General features: G+C 34.6%; 2 protein-coding genes across 7 annotated transcripts in view; one reads left to right on the top strand and one right to left on the bottom strand.

Moving 5' to 3' along the window:
* Positions 1-10,596, bottom strand: part of plin2 (perilipin 2) — a 40,330-nt gene extending 29,734 nt beyond the window's left edge. The window contains exons 1-2 of one of the 2 annotated variants that reach the window (XM_073923346.1): positions 10,447-10,596; positions 8,061-8,173 (exon numbers count right to left, since the gene is read on the bottom strand). The gene's annotated coding sequence lies outside the window, so the exon portion shown is untranslated. The remainder of the gene's footprint in view (positions 1-8,060; positions 8,174-10,446) is intronic. The other variant, XM_068213611.1, reaches the window with a different exon arrangement.
* hip1 (huntingtin interacting protein 1) overlaps positions 1-21,434 on the top strand; it is an 89,581-nt gene that overhangs the window by 4,320 nt on the left and 63,827 nt on the right. For 2 of the 5 annotated variants that reach the window (XM_073923323.1, XM_005157433.5), the window contains exon 1: positions 10,434-10,594. In XM_073923323.1, the coding sequence (XP_073779424.1) occupies positions 10,577-10,594 (18 nt within the window). In that variant the 5' untranslated portion in view covers positions 10,434-10,576. 5 annotated transcript variants of the gene reach the window in all.

Raw genomic sequence — 21,434 nt, 5'->3', positions numbered from 1 at the left:
TATATATATATATATATATATATATATATATATATATATATATATATATATATATATATATATATATATATATATGTGTATATATATATATATATATATATATATATATATATATATATATATATATATATATATATATACAGTTGAAGTCAGAATTATTAGCCCCCCTGAATTAATATCATCCCTGTTTTTTTCCCCCCTAATTTCTGTTTAATGGAGGGAAGATTGTTTTAGCACATTTCTAATCATATTAGTTAAAAACCTATTTCTAATAACTGATTTATTTTATCTTTGCTATGATGACAGTAAATAATATTTTACTTGATATTTTTCAGGACACATTTATACAGCTTAAAGTGACATTTAAAGGCTTAACTAGGTTAATAAGGTGAACTAGGCAGGTTAGGGTAATTAGGCAAGTTATTGTATAACGATGGTTTATTCTGTAGACTATTGAAAAAAAATAGCTTAAAGGGGCTAATAATTTTGCCCCAAAAATGTTTTTTTTTTTTAATTAAAAACTGCTTTTATTCTAGCCGAAATAAAAAATATAAGACTTTCTCCTGAAGAAAAAATATTATCAGACATACTGTGAAAATTTCCTTGCTCTGTTAAAAACCATTTGGGAAATATTTAAAAAAAGAAGAAAAAAATGCAGTAAAAACTCAAAACATAAATTCAGTCAAAAAGTAACTTTATTGAATCTTTTGTTTATATTTTCCAGAAAAACTGACCACAGAATTTTGAGATCAGAAAAATATTTATCTGTAAACAAATGTTATACTTTAAATGAGGGAAATAAAAATGCGTCATAGATGTGACAAAAGAAGTCTGCAGGTTTACAGTATACAACATACTTTGTAGAAATTCTGTGAATTAAACTGCACAACCCAAAAGAAACAACGGTAATCAAAAGGATAAGAGTTGGCTCTCTATATAACAAAAAATATTGGTTTTATTTAATTTCATATTTTCATATTTATGAGGAAAAAGTGTCATTATGGATGTGACATCTCTTAGTTATGGATGTGAGAGATGTAATATTGCCACTTGTGGGACTTTGGTAAATCAAATAGAATAGTTAGAAACCATTGACAGATGCATTTTTAAGTATTTCTAAAGTACTGTAAAATACTTGCTCACACAAATAATCCAGAAATGGTTTCCGTATTTTGGTAAAAACTTATTTTTTCATGGCAAGGTTGACATTTGCACGGAATTGATATATATATATATATATATATATATATATATATATATATATATATATATATATATATATATATATATATATATATATATATATATATATATATATATATATATATATATAACAATGTGTAACAATGTGGAAATGGAAACAGTAAAGAAAATATGTTCACACTCTTTTAGTTTCACAATCTTTCAATTTCATAATTTGCCTTACTCCAAGTGTGACAACAATTCAAACTTCGTTCAATATTTTTAGTAATGAATTATGATTAGGACTTCCCTCAAACTATCCTCTTTTTAAAGCAGTGATGTTTATGAGCCTGCATCTCGTGTTGGTCTGGTGCCCGTTCAGGAATTCTCAGGAGGAGTCTGATCTCGCCCTCCGCTGCTTTTCCAGGACTCAACCCACACAGAGCCAACCACTCATAATCTCACCTCCCTCTAAACAGCCAATCCCTGCTTTCAGTCTGTCACTTTCTCTGTCTACAGTTGTTTGCAAATCCTACAGTATCTTTTAGTATCTTTCTTTCTAAAAGTTTTTTCTGTATTTGTCTGCTGTAATAAGGTTAAAGTTGAGTAACTGGTGTGTGTTGAGTAAAACGTGTGTGTAGGGAGTTTGTTGGGGTCATGGACAGCAGGAGGGCATGTAAGGAAAGGCATGTATGGAAAGGCCTGAGACAGCAGAACATGCAGCCGCTGGCCTGTGGCCTTCGTTCACTCGCTGTGGATTAAAAATCCTATGCAGTTTGGCAGGCCGCCAGATGCCTGTGCCAGAAACAGTGTTCGGGTCACACTGCTATCAAACAGGCCATTAATGCTTCTGATTCAGGGAATGTGTTTGTGTAGAGGCAGTTTGTTGCTTATTGTATTAGGTTTATGACAAATATGTGAACCATATTCTTTTTGTAAAGTGAATATTTTAATGGCAATTATGATTATTAAAAGAGATGATTCAGTTGTGTCAGTTGGCATTTCTGTAGCATATTCTCCCTGTGTTCGCGTGGGTTTTCTGCAGGTTCTCTGGTTTCCCCCACAGCCCAAAGGCATATGCTATGGGTGAACTGAATAAGTTAAATTGGCCGTAGTGTATGTGAGTGTGTGAAAGAGTGTGTGGGTGTTTCCCAGGGTTGGGTTGTGGCTGGAAGGGAATCCGCTGCATAAAACGTGCTGGATAAGTTCATTCCGCTGTGGTGACCCTTGATTAATAAAGGGACTGAGCCGAAAAAAAAATGAATGAATAAATAAATGAATGTATGAACCCGTTATGAAGGTGGTAACTATACATTTTGTAATTATTTAAGAATTATTATTTAGAATTATTCATGCCAAATGAGCCAGATACGGGCTACTGTGTATAATATATATATATATATATATATATATATATATATATATATATATATATATATATATATATATATATATATATTTATTTGCATGTACAGTTAAAGTCTTCTGGTGTTTTCCAAGTGATGTTTACCAGATGTTTAACCAGGAAATTTCCTATTATAGTATATATTATAGTAATATACATATAGTATTTCCTATATTTTTTCTTCTGGGAAAGTCTTAATTTCTTTTAGAAAAATTTTAAAAGACCATTTACCAAAAAAATCCATAAAAACTTTATTTGCAAGAGGATGGTTTGCTACTATTAATTAGTTTACTTTGTTTTGATGTAAAATATTATTTATCATTAAAATGTTTAAAATAATATTAAAAATAATAACAATATTTATTTAATTATATAGTAATTGAACTAAAAATTGTGATTAGTTATTGTAAATGAATAAAATAGACAAATTTAATACACACACACACACACACACACACACACACACACACACACACACACACACACACACACACACATATATATATATATATATATATGTGTGTGTGTGTGTGTGTGTATGTGTATATGTGTGTGTGTGTGTGTGTGTGTGTGTGTGAGTGTGTATATATATATATAAGGGCTGCACTATATTGGAAAAAAACTAACATTGCAATATTTTCATTTACTGCGATTTAGATCGTGATATTAATGCATTTTTACCAGATGAGTTGAATTGCTTGTAAAGAATTAATAACTTTTTAGATTGATTTGGATGATTATGTAGGGGAGTATATCTGCATAAAATATCATTTAAAAATAACAAACAAACTTTACAAACAAAATAAACAATGGTTCAGGATTTACTGAGGAGTTAAACAGTATTTAGCAACACAAAGTAAATAACCACCGCATAAAAATAATATTAACACTGTATCATTTTCAATGAGTAAATAATTATATAATGTACGATCTTGTGATCTTTAGACAACAAACGTTTAATTTGCTTTGCCCAAATGGCTTCATTTTGCTTGAAATGATTACAAGGCCCAGTTCTTAAAAAGACATGCAAATAATAAACATTTACTTTAAGGTTAAATGTAGAAATGACTCTAGTTTTTTATTAAATGTAATGTCTGGTCAACTATTATCCCAACTACATTGCAGATGCCTGCGATGTGACTATTTCGGACTTGAGCATTGCGATATCGATGATATATCGAACAATATATTGTGCAGCCCTATAATATATTTATTATTTAAACAACTTAAAAGTGGAAATAATTTTGTTTACTTATTTATTTACAAAAATCTCACACTTTTTTCTTCTTTAGTTAGTAATGTTTAAATTGTTTAAATGTTTATTTTCTTGGAAAACCAACGTCATGGAATTTATTTTCTATTAATTTATTTAAAGAGCTGTTTATTATTATTTTTCTTCTTTCAAATGATTTTCCCTGCATAATTTAGTTCTGTAATTCCAATTTTAAGATCGAGTTTCACCCTTAATGCATCATCAAAATCAAAGCACTCGCTCTCATCATTACACCAATTCAGCAGCTAAAAACTGCCTCTTAAGAGGCATTTGAGAAAATTCCTTTGTCAACATATGTGGGAATCCTGTGGGTAGCAGCAAAGGTCACAGTCATACAGTAATGGTTGATCCAATGTGCTCTGATCCACGCTAACATTATCATTTTTTCATTATCTAAAGTGTGTGTCATTAGCTGAGGAGTCTGTAGTTGTCCAGCCCTGTGGTCAGTGTGAGACAGTCAAACACAGACAGTGTGTGGGCAGTGACTCTCTAAAAGTTTCATTTCACTGCAGGCGAATGCTCTCTCCGAGTGGAATCTGCTTGACCACTGAAGCACAGTAGTGTAAAGTGTCCTGATGGTCCTACCACACGGTACCAGGAAGTGATTGGCCTTTAAAAAGCTTGCTTTGTTTGGTACCCCCTCCTTTCCCCCCCTCACTCCTCCTCCCTGCTGGCACATTTTTCCTCCATGAGTGATTTGGGTGGCATAGTTTATGTAAACATTGACTGGTATCCTGTCCACATTTCGTGCGCGTTTTTGGATGATTCTCTGAACTTTTAAAACTCATCTTGCTGTAGAACAGACTTAAGCAGAAAAAGATAAATATAATAATTGATATTAATATATTACTGGACTAAATCAATAACTTAAGCCGCTTTAACGCTATCGTGCAAAACTGTTCTAAGAACACTTCGGTACGCTACAGTTGTTTCTCCACTGAGCCTGGAACGGCGCGGCACGATTACAAACCAATCTCGGCCTGGAATTCTCGGCACGGTTACAAAACCGTGCTAACCTTTGCCAACAAATTCTGTGATTTGACATTGCGGCCCTGTTGCCAAGCTACCACAGCTGGCTCATCATAAGCGCGCTAGTCATTAGACATCCTCTAAACTTGAAAAGGGTTTTAAAACCATAGAACAGTCTCTGGCAGAGAAGAAAATCACATTCACACCACATTCTTACTAACCTATTTTATTTATTAAAGTTATTATTTCATTGATTTTAATATAATTAACCATGTATGATTTTCTCAGAGATGGGTTGCGGTTGGAAGGGCATCCACTGTGTAAAAACTTGCTGGATAAGTTGGCGGTTCATTCCACTGTGGCAACCCCGAATTAATAAAGGGACTAAGCCGTCAAGAAATTGAATGAATGAATGAACCATGTATGATATAATTACTAACTCGTCATCTAAATTCTTAAAATAACAAAATAGCCTATTGTTTTATTCGTGGCTAGAGCTTGATTAATTTGACATCCTAGGCAATGAGACCTATATTTCGCCTGACTGAGCGTGAGTTTATTGCATGCTTTGTGTAACGTTCCAAAGAGCTCTGTTGCAGCACAACTATAGGGATGCACCGACAGAGCGCAACATGATCTTAAAACAGAAATTATCTCCGTGTTGCAGGTCAAAATGAACCCAATTAATGCAAAACTTAATGCATTTCTCCACCAATTACTTATATTAACAGGAACAATTAGTCTTGGAGAGTGTTTCGTGTTGTCATGAATGTGACATGCAATTTGAATTGTGAATGAATGTAGAATGATTGACAGGTACAGCGGCGGAAAGCGCTGAACATGAATTTAACCATATGAATATTCATCTGTACTTCACAATAAACTTTAAAATGGCTTCAGAACATTTAGGATATAGTAGGCCTACATGACAACTTTCTAGTGCCTTTTAATAGGCTACCTTTGTGGCTTTTGTTGGCTTACAAATTACACAGATTTGGATTGGTACCAGCTGGCGATATACAATCAAGCAAAAATATGCAGTGTCGAATTGATATCCAATCCAAGTATCGGGATCAGTGCATCCCTGAGCACAAGAGTGGAAAATGATACCGCATCCGTGCTGTTTGGCCCAGTTTGGCACTGAATGGAACGGTTCAATATAAAGAACAGTTCAGCACAATAGTGGAAAAGCGGCTTTATATGCATGACTAATGTATTAAATCAGCGGTTCTCAAACTTTTTTTCATCATGTACCACCTCAGAAAAAAATTGTCTCTCCAAGTACCACCAAAATGAGCAGTATTGAAATACAGTAGCGTAGTAGGCCCAGTAAAGCAGCTACAACTCTGCACAGTTAAAAAAAAACGTGTTTACCTCAGAAATATAGGCTATATGACATATTATATACATAATTTTTAATAAATTTTTAAATGTGTGTAGCATGTACATGACATATTTAATTTCTCCGCGTACCACTAGAAGGAAGCCTGCGTACCACTAGTGGTAAACGTACCAAAGTTTGAGAACCACTGTATTAAATCAAAGTAAAGTGTCTAATCTTTCAAATAACTTTGTTTTCTTTGAATATTTAGGTAAGTGTTGGGTTGTTCTATTGATACAGGACCAAGTCTTATTGCTTTTTTCATAAGTACTGAATTACCCAAATGGCTATTGCCCTGAATATGCAGTTTGTTGGTGGTCATTTAGGTCAACAGTATCAAAAGGACATTTTTAAATTATTTAAAACAACAACAACAACAACAAAACTAAATACAGATATATCTTTGACAATATGTAACATCCTCCAAAAATCTAAGTTGGGAAAGTGATTTTCCCGGTGTGACATAGATGATTTGCGAAAGTTTAGGGGTTGGGGTGGGGGTGTTATTTGAGGACCGGGGGGTGGGGGGAGTGACACGCAATTTCCAGGAGATTATCATTCGTTTGCAGGCATCCGGGAGTCTCTATGTATATGCGGGATGCTCCCTGGAACTTCTGGGAGACTTGGGATGTCTGCACCATCAAAATGCACTCTAATGGTGCATTCACACCAGACACTGCCGTGTATGAATCTACTCTGTTTTTCAGCCTTCCTGAAGCAGATAAAGCACAGCTACGCTCTAAGTAAAGTCCATGTTAGCCATTTAGCAACGTAACTTGAGTCACTGGGCAAACAGAAGCATACCCATGACATGAATCCACATATAATGTGAGGTGAATTTGCACGAAAAAATTGAGTAAACTTGAAATGTTCCAGCATCTATTTACTCACGAATAGTGTGATTTATTTGCGAAGGCTGCATTTGGTGTGCACTTGAATTTTGTGAAGGCACAGACAGAAATTAAAATCAGCCTCCATATAAACAAATTGAGTTTTAAAGTTTAGGTTAGCATCTTTTCACTCAAGAGAAATTATGGTGGAAGTGAAACACACAGTTTGTGGTGGTGCTGAATAAATGTAAAATCTGTATATCCTGCATTTTGTATTGTGTTCTGAGAACTGCTCCTTAAAGCCCATAGCAAACCAGAAGAGAATCATCAAGTCACGTCTTTAAGAACTCTAAACATTATTTTCTATGATTGTGGGCACACCTGCGCTGCCATTTGGCATCTGTCCATGTCATTTAGCAATGTTGAGATTTATTATTTATATTGGACATTCTACCACATTTTCACTTATAAAAATGTGACAGGGCCTGACTTTTAAGCATGTCCTCTTCAAAAAAAAATCATAAGCATCCTTGCGATAGAACGCATTGTTGATCACTGTCAGCTTCTCCTCCATCAAATGATATCACTTCCTCTGAGAAATTGCATGCAATAGACCTTAAAGGTCTATTGCATGCAATTTGTTCCGAAATTTTGGTTCGACCTGTATCATTATTTAAACACTCCTTCTTCCTTTGCATCGTTTAGTTTAAATTAAATTATTTGTTTTTACTCAGATTCTGCACTTAAATGTAAAGAATTTATCTTCAACATTTTTTATCTTGGTTGGAATTTTTTATATAGAAACAAAATGCATGTCTTCAATCTCTACTTTTAGACATTTTCTAATTGAAGTGGACTCACTGCACAAATCTTTCTGTATATGTAACAACAAAAAATGTCAGATTATTGGTACTGCATGAAGAACTTGTCTATTGTTTCTATTTTTAGCTAGATAGCTTTCCTGTAAGGCTCATAATTAATTTATTTTCATACACTTTTGTACAATTGTAATTTACTTACCCCTTTCGTTGTTTTGTTAGTCTTTTTTTTTTCTTTCTGCAGCTAATGTAGCTTGTAACCTTCTTGTGTATCTCGCTTATATTGATCTCCTGACTGTGGTTGCGGTTTTCATTCTTGAATAAAAAATAAAAATAAATAAAAAGATCTATTGCACACATTTTTTGTTAAAATTAATGCAAATGTGACAGGCCTGACAGAAACATGGGGACAATTGTAAAATAGTATTTATTTGTAGAATTTATTTATAATTTTAGATTTTTGATCAATTGATGTGAATGATAACATTTAAAACGTGCTATTTCTAAAGTTTTTTCCCCCTAAATAACAGTTTTTAGCATAACAAAACGATTAAAGTTGTAGGTCCAATTAGGCTGAGGACAATAAGAGGGTTTGTACATCTGTAAAGTGTTTTAATAAAGAAAAAAAATCTGTGAACCAAATGAATGACATATTCCTTTACAGGACAGCTCACAGAAATAAACCATCAGTCCATTTTAGACATTTTTCGGCATTAAATACTTTTTATTCAGTGTATTTATATTTTTATTCAAGGACAGATAATGTAGGTTTCTGGTAAAATGTTCCATATACTCTCACATTTTTATATCCATCATTAAAATAATCTTTATTTAGCTCTGCTGTTACACATGAGCAGCTGTTGGATTAAATACAACATAGCAGCTCATTCTCCTGAGCTTTTAAAACAACCAGGCGAGGGCGCTATTGACCAACATCACACACGTGATCTCGTGCAAGAAAGTATTCAAACTGGAATGTAATCAATCAGCTCTTAAAGCAAAGGAAATTCATTTTACAATTCTACACAAAATATACCGGGTCAATGCATTTGTGTCAAAATTTACTGATATTGCATAGATTTGTTCTTTCTGTCAGGAAAGTGAGGAAACTTTGACTTTTTACATGTAAAATCTCACAAAAGTTTTGGTCAGATTTATATAAATATTTTAATAAATTACAATTAACAAAGCAAAACTTTAAATTGAAAGATAATATTTGTTTTTATTTTAATAAAAAAAAAAAATTAAGAATATATAACTTTTTTTTTTATTATATGCGAAAATCTTTGTCCTCAAGCAAAAATTTCTTAAATCCCCCCTCATTTGCCCATTTGTTAAATTGAAATCGATTTCTTGCTTAAAGCTATACGTTTATCTAAGAACAAAAAATTCAGCAAGTTAATAGAAACGTATGAAAATATCATGCTTCCAGTGAGTAGTTGCTAGATGCTTTCTGTGCTTATTTAATTTTGTACTTCCCTTTTCTTTATTTTGTTTTAAATATTTTTCTATTTCTTATTTGTAACTTGTTGTTCTCATCACTTTGTAATTGTAGGTACTTGTATTTCAGTTTCTTACAGATTACTTCCTGATTTATATTGTACATTTCTTCTTTTCTATAAACGTTAATTCAATTAAAATAAAATAAAATAAAAAAATCAATCAGCTCTTGCATTCTGCATATTTATAATCCACCTACATAAATGCATTGTAAAACAAATATACAATAATTCATTTATTTCTTTATGAAATTGCATAATTAAACTTTAATCTGCTCTGTTTACTTTATGATGTTGAAAATCAAGTCTGCAGTTTAACACAGTGACTTTTATAGACATTTTAGTAGCTTTAAACAACACATTCGATTACAAATAATATATAGAAAATAAAGTCCTTAAAATAACAAAGTTCTGGTTATTTATTACCAGGTTTGTGTACAATTTACAACACCAACCCAGGCAGTATATGACTTTAAATAATTAAAAATCTTTTTAGAAGTCTTTTTTTAACTTATCAACATCACAAGTTTTAAAAGAAAGATCAAGACTTTATAATGCAATTCAAAGGCATGCATTTAAAAATAATAGTATGAAAAATGGTTAATTTACAGATATATATGACTCTATACATCTATAAATCAGATTGTCATGCATTATGAGTGTGTTTTGCTTTTGCATAACTACAGTAAAGTTTTAGAGCATTACAAGCATTTAAACCTTATTTTAGTCTCACTGTGTGCTAAAAACATTGCATCACCCAAACATTTCTACTTGCGTTTGTTTTTACTGGTGCAACCTTTGACAGAATCGTTCTCCTTTTAAGTCAAAAGCTTGGCAAATGACATCAACCCAAGAAGAACTCCTCCTCTAAGCGTTACAATCTGTGTTTTGTGCTCGGTACCTGTCAGAGAGCATTTAGTCTGGCGTCTGAACACTTTATAAAACGTTTATGACACGCTCTGCTTTTCTAGAGGCTTCTTGTGAGTCTCGCCATCTGCCAATCGGATCTCGGGCGCGCGCGGGGGAAATAAGAGAACGGAACGGGAAAGAAAAGGAGAAAGGGAGAGAGAGAGACTATTCGATACTGACCCGGACACATGTTGAGTTAACGGGCCGCTCCAGCTCTCTCCTCCGCCTCCTTCGGCGGATTCACAGTCTGTTTTTGATCCCCGAGCAGGGAGCCGGTGTTCACCTTCACTTCCATAACCCCGCTTGAACCATGGACTCGAATAAAATGGTAAGCAGTCGACGAAATGTTGACGTTTTAACGCATCTCTACACGTTTTTTGGGGGGTGGGGAGGAACTGGGGCTTGCCTCTTCGCGGGGTTGTCTTGTATATCGAGGATTGCGCGATTTTCAGGATAAGAGTGTTGTTTATTTACCTCAGATTAAACCGTTGACTTTACAGACCGTTAGTTGTAGCGACCTAGCTAACGTTAGTATGTGTTTAGCTCAGTGTTGTTTGGGCTCCTCAAGTATTTCCCAAAACATTCCCGGATTTTAGGAAGTCCCAGTGAGTGTGCTAATATAAGCATGCATGCGTTTTAAATAGCGTTTAAATGCACCGCTGATGTCTCAACATTGTTTTAGTCAACCAATATGCACGATTCATCTGAATCTAACGTTACTTGAATGCACAGTAAATATATATAAAACATTCACCCTTATAAACCTGCTGCTTTGCAATACAAAAGCAGATGCTAACCAGAATGAGTGAGTCTCCATTCACTTTCATTGTATGCAAAAATGCTTAATGAATGTGAATGGTGACTGAGGCTGTGAGAGTGTCAGTTCTTTATGGTCTTGTTAACAACACACTTTTGTGTTTTTTGTGGAGGAGGAAAGTCGTGCAGGTTTATCACTTTGCATTTAATGGCAGGATTTCTGTTATTATTATTTTGTCTGTGAAATATACATTTAAATGTGCGGCTAATGCAAGCTTGGGCAAAACTTGAGGAATAGTTTGGCTTAAACAAAAATTTGCTGTTAATTAAAGGCACAATATGTAAGATTTTTGTATTAACGTTAAATTATATATATATATATATATATATATATATATATATATATATATATATATATATATATATTTACTGACGTACATACTTACAATATCCCAAATATTTTGAAGACCAGATCCAGAGAAATAAGCAATTTTAATTAGTAAAACAAGCATTTCTTGTATCATCATTATGCTAATGACATCATACATAATAGATTTCCAGTTTTAATTAATAAAAAAACATGAAAACATTAAATATGCTTTAATAGGTTGTGCATTTTATTAGACTGTAAACAGTTGCATTATAACAGAACCATGAAATGTGTTTAGCATAAACACATAAATGCATCACTTTGCTTCTTCCCCACATGATTTAGACCAGAAGCAGTCGACTGTGGCTTAGTAATAGGTCTGGTGATTTCACATTAATTTCTCATCATGCTTCAGCAATCAGTTAAAATCCATCCATTAAAAAAAGATTTCTGAAGGAGCTCTGTAGAATATAAAGAAGACAACAACTTTGATTTCACACTCAGTCATGGAGTCATCAAACTACACCATTGTTTGTGGTGAATGCACTCCCTCTAGTGGTGAAAATGTCATAATATGCGTTAAACTATGTTTAATGCTGAGTTCAGACTGCATGATTTTAGCCCTGATTTTGACTCGCCGACAGGTTTTAAGAAATCACTGACAAATACCTGAACTTACAGGCAAATTGGTGCTTGTTCCCGCTAGTGACAATCACACAGTGTGAACTATCACTGAAGTGATTTGAGAGAATCGGCGATGAGTTGCCGACACCCGTGAGATATTTAGCATGCTAAATATATATTAGCATGCTAAATATCTAGAGCTGTCAGCAATTCAAATCATGCCGTGTGAAATGTGCTCTTATTAAAAATAACATCCGCGATCACCTACAGCCAATGAGAGAGCAGCATCCACTAGTACGGGTACCTGCAGGCCAGCGGGAAGCTGGGGGAGAAGTTAAAAATGAGAGGTTGCTAATTTTCTCCAAAGGCTAGGTGAGCAACACAAGTTTCTAAAGCCAACGCCTTCTTTTTCCATTTTTTGTTAATTACGAAAGATATATTATATGACCTTGCGTTGTTTTCATTTCACTTCTCGCATTTGTTTGCTTGTGAGACGTAGTTTAGACAAAGTTTTCTGTAATTTTTCCTATTTTAAAGTCATGCAGTGTGGTCGCCCATCCATCTTACAGTAAAAACACAGCACCGACAGAACGCTAACCCAGATAGTCATGCAGTGTGAAAACATCCATGACATACTTTGAAAATAGGGTTGTAACAATATACCGGTATGACGGTTTACCACGATTTGAACGTGCACGATTATCATATCATGAACAATTGCATATCAACGGTTTTAACCCTTAAAGACCGAGACAGCCGCCCGCGGCTAAAAATAAGTATTGCTCTTAAATGTTTAATAACTTTTGATCCGCTGATCCGATTCATACAATTCAAAGATTGGCATAAAGAAGAGAATCTCAGCTTTCCAGTGCTGTATCACATAACATTTGCGGACTTTCAGAGGCTCCGGAATCAGTGCGGTTACGTCATCAACATTTGACAACGCTGATTTGACAAAGAAACGCTCGTCACTGTGTCTCCGGACAAATCAGACATGATACATTGATGCATTATCCCTCCTCCATGCCCAGATTGGTTCAAACTCGCTATATCACAACCAATAAGCATAGGTTTTGCTTTTGTTTGTGGACCAAGCTTTTTGAACAACACGGAATGAGAGATAGGCATACATTTATGCGCGGCTAAATAAAACGCAAAAAAAAAAAGTTTTGCATGAAATAATTCTCATACTAAGTACTTTTGCATGCACAGCAGCACAGAAACATGACAAAACAGTGACACAGCAAAGACGAACTGCTGCTCTTGCTGTTTTCAAAAGACGCAAATGAAGATGCAGCTGTTTGTCTGCATTGCATACAACCATATCCAAATCCATATCGATAGACAACCATATCCATGCTGGCACATAAAACCTAAGGATGTTCCATATTGAGTCTAGTTTCGTTATGTAACTATTTATAGTATAGTAAATATTTATATCTATTTTTTACTGAGGATTTGCACCATGTTTATTTGGACTTTATTTGGACTTTGACACATTATTTATTATTTTCTTATTTTTATTTGTTCATTGTAAGTGGTGTTGTTTATAGTAACTAAAAATATATTATTTGGAAAAAGTCAAATTTGCTTCACTGTTCTATTATTTTGTAACATTTGTAACATACCGTATACCGCGAAACCGTCAAACCGTGGTATTGTTTTAGACTATTATCATACCGTGAAAAATTCATACCGTTACAACCCTATTTGAAAATCATGCAAGCTGAACTCGGCATAATTCACCCTTAGGGAGTCAGAGATAACTTATTTAGTCATATATTTTTTGCTGAAACTGATCCTTGTCTTGTAAAATGCCACCATTATTATTATTATTATTATTGTTTTTAGATACTTTCACCCTTCTTGATATAGGACAGTAGAGATTTTACAGATGGGATAGTGTGGGTAAAACACCGGCAAAGGACCTTGAGCTGGGAATTGAACTCGAGTCGCTATGTGCTATGTGTGTCGACGCACTAACCACTAGGGTATTGGCACAAACATGCCACCAGCAATTTGAGAGTCATAAAAACACATACAGACAAAATAATATTATTTCCTGTTGCTTCTCATGGTAAACTAAGTTCTTGTGAAGTAAAACTTTTGATCTGTGCTAGTAACTGAACAGACTCACCCAGGTCTTCCAAGCAGACAGGAGGAGTGCTCTGAACAGATTGAGTTCAGGATTTTATTTACATGTAAACAATGATGATCAGTGAAGCAAATCTCACTGACAGTGTTGTCACGATACTGGAATTCAGTATCAGTCGGTACTGAAATTTTTATAAAACGGACAATAGCGTTTTGTTTTAACACCTCTATGCCAGTGCATCAAATGAGAAGCATCTTGAAGGGGGCGGGGCATATCAAATACTAGAGAGCATTTGATTGGTCAAAATTTGTTAAGAAACTGTAGTATGAGGTAATTGTAACCAAAACTATTGCTCCATTTAGACGGATGTATCAAACTACGTGCTTTACATGTTTATATCAGTTTTATATCTTATAAAAGCAAATGTTTAGTGTGCACTAGCTTATAGATATCCTTAAAACTAACAATACAGATACTAACATCTAAAAAACTTTTTAATTTCACAGGACCTTAAATGATTTTGGACATGAAAATAATTTCATTTATGTTTAAATGATACTTTTTTAATGACATTTGAAGTTGAGTAAATGAATTTAGATGTTTGGAGTGAACAAACCATTTGACATTGGATGAACTTATGTTGGATTCTTTCTCCTGAGTGGCTCCTTGGATTCCAGTGTGGGATCTGGGACAGGGTCAGTACCTTTTTTGGACTCCCGACACACTGTTTTGACTTGAATCACCTCATCCTTCTCTCTGCTATGACTCCCAGCTTGATATCAACATTGTATGCTTGTTATCTGTTTTTTTTCAAGTCCCTCAGTCACGTCATGCCCTGCTTGACAATGGTATGAAAACATGTCTTTACTTGAGTGGGGTCCTGGGATCCCCACTGGAGATTTTCAGAGAGTGTGTTTGCGCAGGCCATGAGGCTAAATCAAGCTTTATGGAAAAGTCAATGATTGATGTAAATTGCACTGGAGCAGGAGCAGCGTTTAGATTTGATCGGTGTCTTCTGGGTTTACTGAGAGGTTTGATGTGGGCTCAGAAAGCCTCTTGTTGGTAAGCTCATAAAACTCAAGCTTTCTTTCGGGTGTGCTATTGTTGCAGCTAGTCAGATCTTTTTGCTTAAACCAAAAGGCCTGTGAGGCCCTTTAGAAAGCTGCTCCACTTCTTCATTTTGGTTGTTTAGTAGGTGACTAATAAGATGGACACAAGATTTGGTTGAGATGAGTATAAAGGAAGTGTGTATTTTTCTCGCTGTGAATTGCTTTCTGTTTATTTAAAGTGAACAAGGGAAGTGTTTATTTATGTGCTATCTATTTTGGTTTTTACATTACTATTTCACTTGATTGTATCGGTATTTATGTTTTGGTCATATGTTGTTATGATTTCATGAGTGACATTTAAATCCAAAGTGAATTTTTGCATTTTCTGGGAATCAAACGTACAACCTTTGCATTTCAAGCATTCATTTTTACTGGTTGATGCATTGATTCGTATCAATATTTCAGCTATTATCTGATGTTCTTTGAGACATGAAGATGCGCTAAAGAAACTATAAATACGATTCATTTATAAAAGTTTAATTACATTTAATTTGAGTTAAATTGATTTTAGAGTGTCAATAGGGCTGGGCAATTAATCGGAATCGACATTGAGAGCATGTAATTCATAATTTTTCCAAGTAAATTATTTTAATTACTTTCTCTACCAAGTGTGGAGTCATGCGACCCCGCTCTGTTTATACTTCTTCGTCAAACGCAAGCGTATGGCCTAGTGCAGCCTTCATGTGGTCTATACCAGTGGTACCCAACCACCGGTACCGGTCCGTGGAACAATTAGTACCGAGCCACGTAAGAAATCATAAATTATTTATGTAGAAAATATTCTCCCCTCGACTTGGTTTCTTCCACTCACCCCCACCATCTCATGTGAAATGGACTATGCCAAAATCAATCAAGGAGCGGGAACGATCGCTAGAATATAGCTCAGTGGTGGTTGTTGATAGTTGTTGTTAATGGTTGTTGACTGCCTGACGAGGGGATTTACATTCAGAATAATGCAACAAGTAAAATCCTACATGACTTCACGCTTTACTAAGTCACGTCTGTGTGGATTGTCAAGACATATTCCCTTATCAAGTCGATAAACTCAACATGTATGAAGGACATAAAAACCTGTCATGTGAAAAACCGCACCAATCTTAGTTTGAACTGCGCTGATCTTAGTTTGGTTTGAACACCAGCAGAGGTGAGCAGCTGTAGCAATGAAAAGTGAAAGTACCCACCCCCATGATGTCATGATGATGGGGGATGGGGGGGATAAAAATAGAACAAATATATTATTTTATGTTAGACACACATCAGTCCCACTTTATATTAAGTGGCCTTAACTAATATGTACTTACATAGAAATTAATAGTTTGTTACAATGTACTTGTTGTGTAAATGCATGCATTTACCGTGTACTTATGCTTGATTAAATAAATGAATGTAATTACATCTGTAATTAACTTTTGTAATTACATTTGTAAATACACTTTTGACCATCCCTTACACCTTAACCCACCCTTAAACCTACCCATGCCACCAAACCTGTCCATAACCCAACCTCTATCCCAACTCAAAAGCACCACAAGTGTTCTCAAATACATTATAAACACAGTAAGTACATTGTATTTATTTTTTTTATGTAAGTACATAGTAGTTAAGGACACTTAATATAAAGTGGGACCCACACATCTGGTGCTTGTATTTGCTCCTGCTATACGTCCACAACTTCACACATTGGGTTAAATTAGGCTTTACAGTTTCCATGTTCAGTCCTTTTCTTCCACTGAATCTTTTTAAGAAAATGGCAGCAGCATTACAACCTGTTATTCAATCAGAAGAAGACAAAGTTAAAGCCGAGCTGACAGCCAATCTTTCCTAGGCTCAGCAAAACTTGCAAAAAATACCTCTGTATTCCTGCAATTGCAATATTTACACACATACACACACATATATATATTTATATATATATAAAATAGTCTGCAACGATATTTAACTCGTGAATTTGTTTTACATTTATTTACACCTTGTTGACCAATTTATGTATGGCATGGCCATTGAAAATACAATGTTCCTTAACCAGATGGTTTTTCAAGTTACTTATAAAGAGAATGTTACTTCAGTCATGTTGTAATGTTTGAAGTTGACTAGTTACACAATAAAAAAATCGAAATCGTGAATCGGTCAAACTTTATAAAAAACCTAGAAATTTTTTTTTTTTTTTGAAAAATCGCCCAGCGCTAGGCCCAGCTTAATTCTTCAATCAACTTAAAATGAGATAAAGGGATTGTGTGGAACCTTGCATTTTTTTTTACAGTGAATGTAATCTTTATTCGCATCATACCATCACTCAAATGTGCCATTTTTTGTTAGCTTAAATTCTAGTGAAGCATTTACACTTCTGGTTATGTCTTTCTGCAGTTGTGATTACTGTAGAAATCAGCGTGGCATTGTTTTTTTTTATCCCAAAGAACTGAAACTTAGAACTGTGTGGATGCAATCCTTGAAGAACATTTTGTTCAAGTAAAGTTCAAACGTGGATCGATTTCTGAAATCAGGAGTGGATAATTATTTACACTCCTCATCAGTCCACCAGAGCTACTGGTGTTTACTATTTAGGTTAACCCAAAATTGAAAATTCTGTCATCGTTTACTCACCCTTCACTTGGTCAAAACTGTGGATGCTCCGATCAGGATTTTTTTTTTCGCAGTACCAATTTCTTGTCATGATGATCAGCTGATACCAAGTACCAAATCTGATGTTTCAAGTTTTACATAACTTTGCCATTGCATAGGCATATTTTCCCTCTCTGTACGAGATCTCGCCTTACATAAGATAATAAATTAGGGATGCTGCATACATGTAGTGGTCAGAAGGAGCTTTACAAAAAATAATAGATAAAATAGATGATAAGAAAAATTGGGGGAAAAAAATGACTAACAATGCAATTTGGAAACATTGCTTTTGTGTTGGCGTGGGTTTCCTCCGGATGCTCTGGTTTCCCCCACAAGTCCATAAACAAGTGGGATAGGGGAATTGGATAAGCTAAAATGTCTGTAGTGTATGTGTGTAAATGAGAGTGTATGTATGTTTCCCAGTGATGGGAAGGGCATCCGCTGTGTAAAACATATGCTGGATCAATTGGCTGTTTATTCCACTGTGGCGACCCCAGATTAATAAACGGACTAAACCGAAAAGAAAACGAATGAATGACTGAATGCGCTCTGGATGCATAACTCGGAGCATGCACATGCATCTTTCTCTGTTTGTGAACTCTTAAACGAACACTTAGGATCGTTTTTTGAGATCGACCAGATAAGCGAGTACTGATCGAGTAGTGAAATTTGATTATTAGCCAATACCGATCTCTGGCTGATCAATCGGAGCATCTCTAGTCTTTTCTCTAACCTTTATTAGTTTCTTACTTCTGTTGAACAAAAAAATGAGGGGTTTTGAAAAATACTGGTAGCACTCATTGACTTCGATAGTATTTTTTTACTATGGTCAAAGTCAATGTGTGCTCGCAAGTAGTATTTTTCAAAACATCCTATTTTGTATTCAACATAAAGGTTTAAATCAATATGAGGCAGAGTAAATGATGAGGTAATTTTCATTTTTCGGAGGAACTACCTCTTTAATTGAGGCTTGTTTAGTGTGTTTTTTCCACTCCAGAGTCTTTAACTAGGTGTTGCGTCTGAAAGGAAGTTTGTGTCATATGTGAGTGAAATTTAGAAATTGCCTTTAAAAGGAAGAAAAACCAATTTCATAACACTGTTGCCTTTCACTGTGGTGACATTTAAAAAGGGTGGAGTGGTTTGCAGGAGACTGCGTTAGCTGAAAAAGCACAAGACACTAGTGGCTAAGTACCAGAGTCAATCCCCCTCCCCACTCAATAACATGGCAAGAATGGAGAAGTGTGCGTATGTTCCTGCCGGCCATTGAAGACTTGGTATTTTCACACAGAACAGAGGGCAACCTCAGGAAGTTGAGAGGTATTTTTAGTTCTTACTTGTAATTTTACTTGTACACCCACACCTCAGAAGGGGAAGGGAAACCGCAGACCCATAGCTTGATCATTGCTCACTATCAGCAGTGCTGCTTCAATGATTGTTCTCTTTATACTGGTGGCCAATCTCGGAACCACCTCAAAGTAGAACGATTACCCAAAATGGGAAGTTAGGAAAGTTGTTTGGGTTGGCCACAATGCCCCATAGAGGACTGTGGGTAGAGTCTGCATTCTTCTGTCAACCGGATATGGGAAAGATGGGGTGATCCAAGATAGGAAGCTCAGAGAAACATCAGAACAAACATCAGAAGACTCTTGTAAAAGAATTTCAGGATTTGGTTCTAAGTGCAGATTTTCTAGAGGTCATGGAATTTCTGGAATATCATGGAATTTTGAAGGATCTCTTCCAGACATTGAATGTCAGGGATTTTTTAAAATATATTTTTTGTCCAAGTTATGGACTATCTGGGATTTTTGTTTGTCATGTGAATTTTTTCTTCCCAATTATCTTTGTTGATGTCTATATTTTTTTTCTGTTTTTTTTCTCACATTTTTTTCAATCACGTTTTTATGGTAAAAAATACAAAACTAAATGGGAAGAAAAATGTTACATTTTTCCACACTGATAAAAATTATTCATTGGGATTTACTAAATGTTTTTAAGGTAAATGGTTGCAAACATTTGATATGGGTTGAATTTAAACAAACAAATTATGTTAAACATTACTAAATTTAGTTTGTTTGTTTTTTCAACAAGTTATCTTAAAAAAAGAAAAGTAAATTCAATGAATCTTTTTTTTTCAGTGCACAAAGCTGGTCTACCTTTGTGATTAGGCTATTTTTCAGTTCCATTGTATTGTTTTCCTACTTGTCGACACTGCAATCAAATGCATACACAATCACCAGACTGTTCCTGCACTGTAAAACCCAAAAAGTTATGGAAACTTAAACCATTTGAGGAAACCGATTGCAACACATCATTTAAATTCAAAAACTAACCCTAATGAGTACTGTGAACCTAATCCTTTTAAGTAAACAAAGCAATTTGAGCTCCGTAAAACCCAATAAATGAAGAGAACTCAAACCAACTGAGTACTGTAAAACTCAATAAGTTAAGGCAACTTAAATGCTTTGCAGTAATTGGTTTCCTCAAACGGTTTGAGTTAAACTAATCTTTTTGAGTACTGTGAACTTACTCCATTTAGGTTGAAGTAATGAGGTATTTAATTAACCCATTACCTTCAACACTGAGTTCAAAACTCTTTTCAAATAAGTAGAATTAACTTTCAGTATATTTTTTGAGTTAACAACACATTTCATTTGATACAGTTGACTGTTGGGTTTTGCACTGTTAAAATTCTGTCTGTGGCTGTTTTTTTTGTGTGTGCTCAGTTCTTTAACAAGTTTCTCCTAGACTTAAAATCTTACTTTGGTCAATTTTGCAATAAATTCAGTGATTTCAAACAAAAATAATTCTGATTCTGATCATTCTGTTACACAACAGCTGCATGTTTGTTTATTGATTATAGGTCATGGAAATTCAGCCCTTTAGTCAGTGAACATCAGGGAAATGTCAGATAATTGGGAACCTAGTGGGGACTTTTTTAATTAAAAATGTTGGTAAATTCATTCTGGCAAAATTCCAGAATAAGAAGTTGAAGCTTTCTTGCAAATTACTGGTATCCTGCTCTGTGTGAGTAAAGAAAATGATTGCCTGTATGAGGGCAGATTGTGCTGTGTGGTACTGTAGGATGTCTGCTTTGTTCCAATGATCATAAAGCTCTGTCAGGGAAGTTTACAGTAAGTGCTATTGTTGGCTCGATATTTTTGGGTTTGGTATGATACCAGATTCTAATGCCGGTAATATCGTTACTGAATCAATATCTAATTGTTTTGCTTTGTTTTTAGACGTATAAATCAAAGCTATTTAGTTCAGTTGAACTGCAGGCACTGAAATTCTAAGCTGAAAGCATCACCATACAGCTAGACCTGTCACAATAACCAGTATGTCGACCTATTGTGCAGTACATGGAGATGACCTCAATTTTCGGCGTTGCAATATTTATTTACAAATTCACAAATAATGTTTTAGCCATTTAAAATAAAATTTACATTGTACCTTATCTGTGTCAAATTTTATTTTAAACATTTACCTAATAGGACATTTAATAGTGTCTATAGGACATTTACCTTTTTAACATTAAATTATATAATCTAAATAGCCTTAGGAATGATACATATTTTAAAGTGTTTATGGCTGTTTG

Source organism: Danio rerio, chromosome 15 (assembly GCF_049306965.1).
Source record: "Danio rerio strain Tuebingen ecotype United States chromosome 15, GRCz12tu, whole genome shotgun sequence".
NCBI lineage: Eukaryota > Metazoa > Chordata > Actinopteri > Cypriniformes > Danionidae > Danio > Danio rerio.
This window is presented reverse-complemented; position numbering and strand designations above follow the sequence as displayed.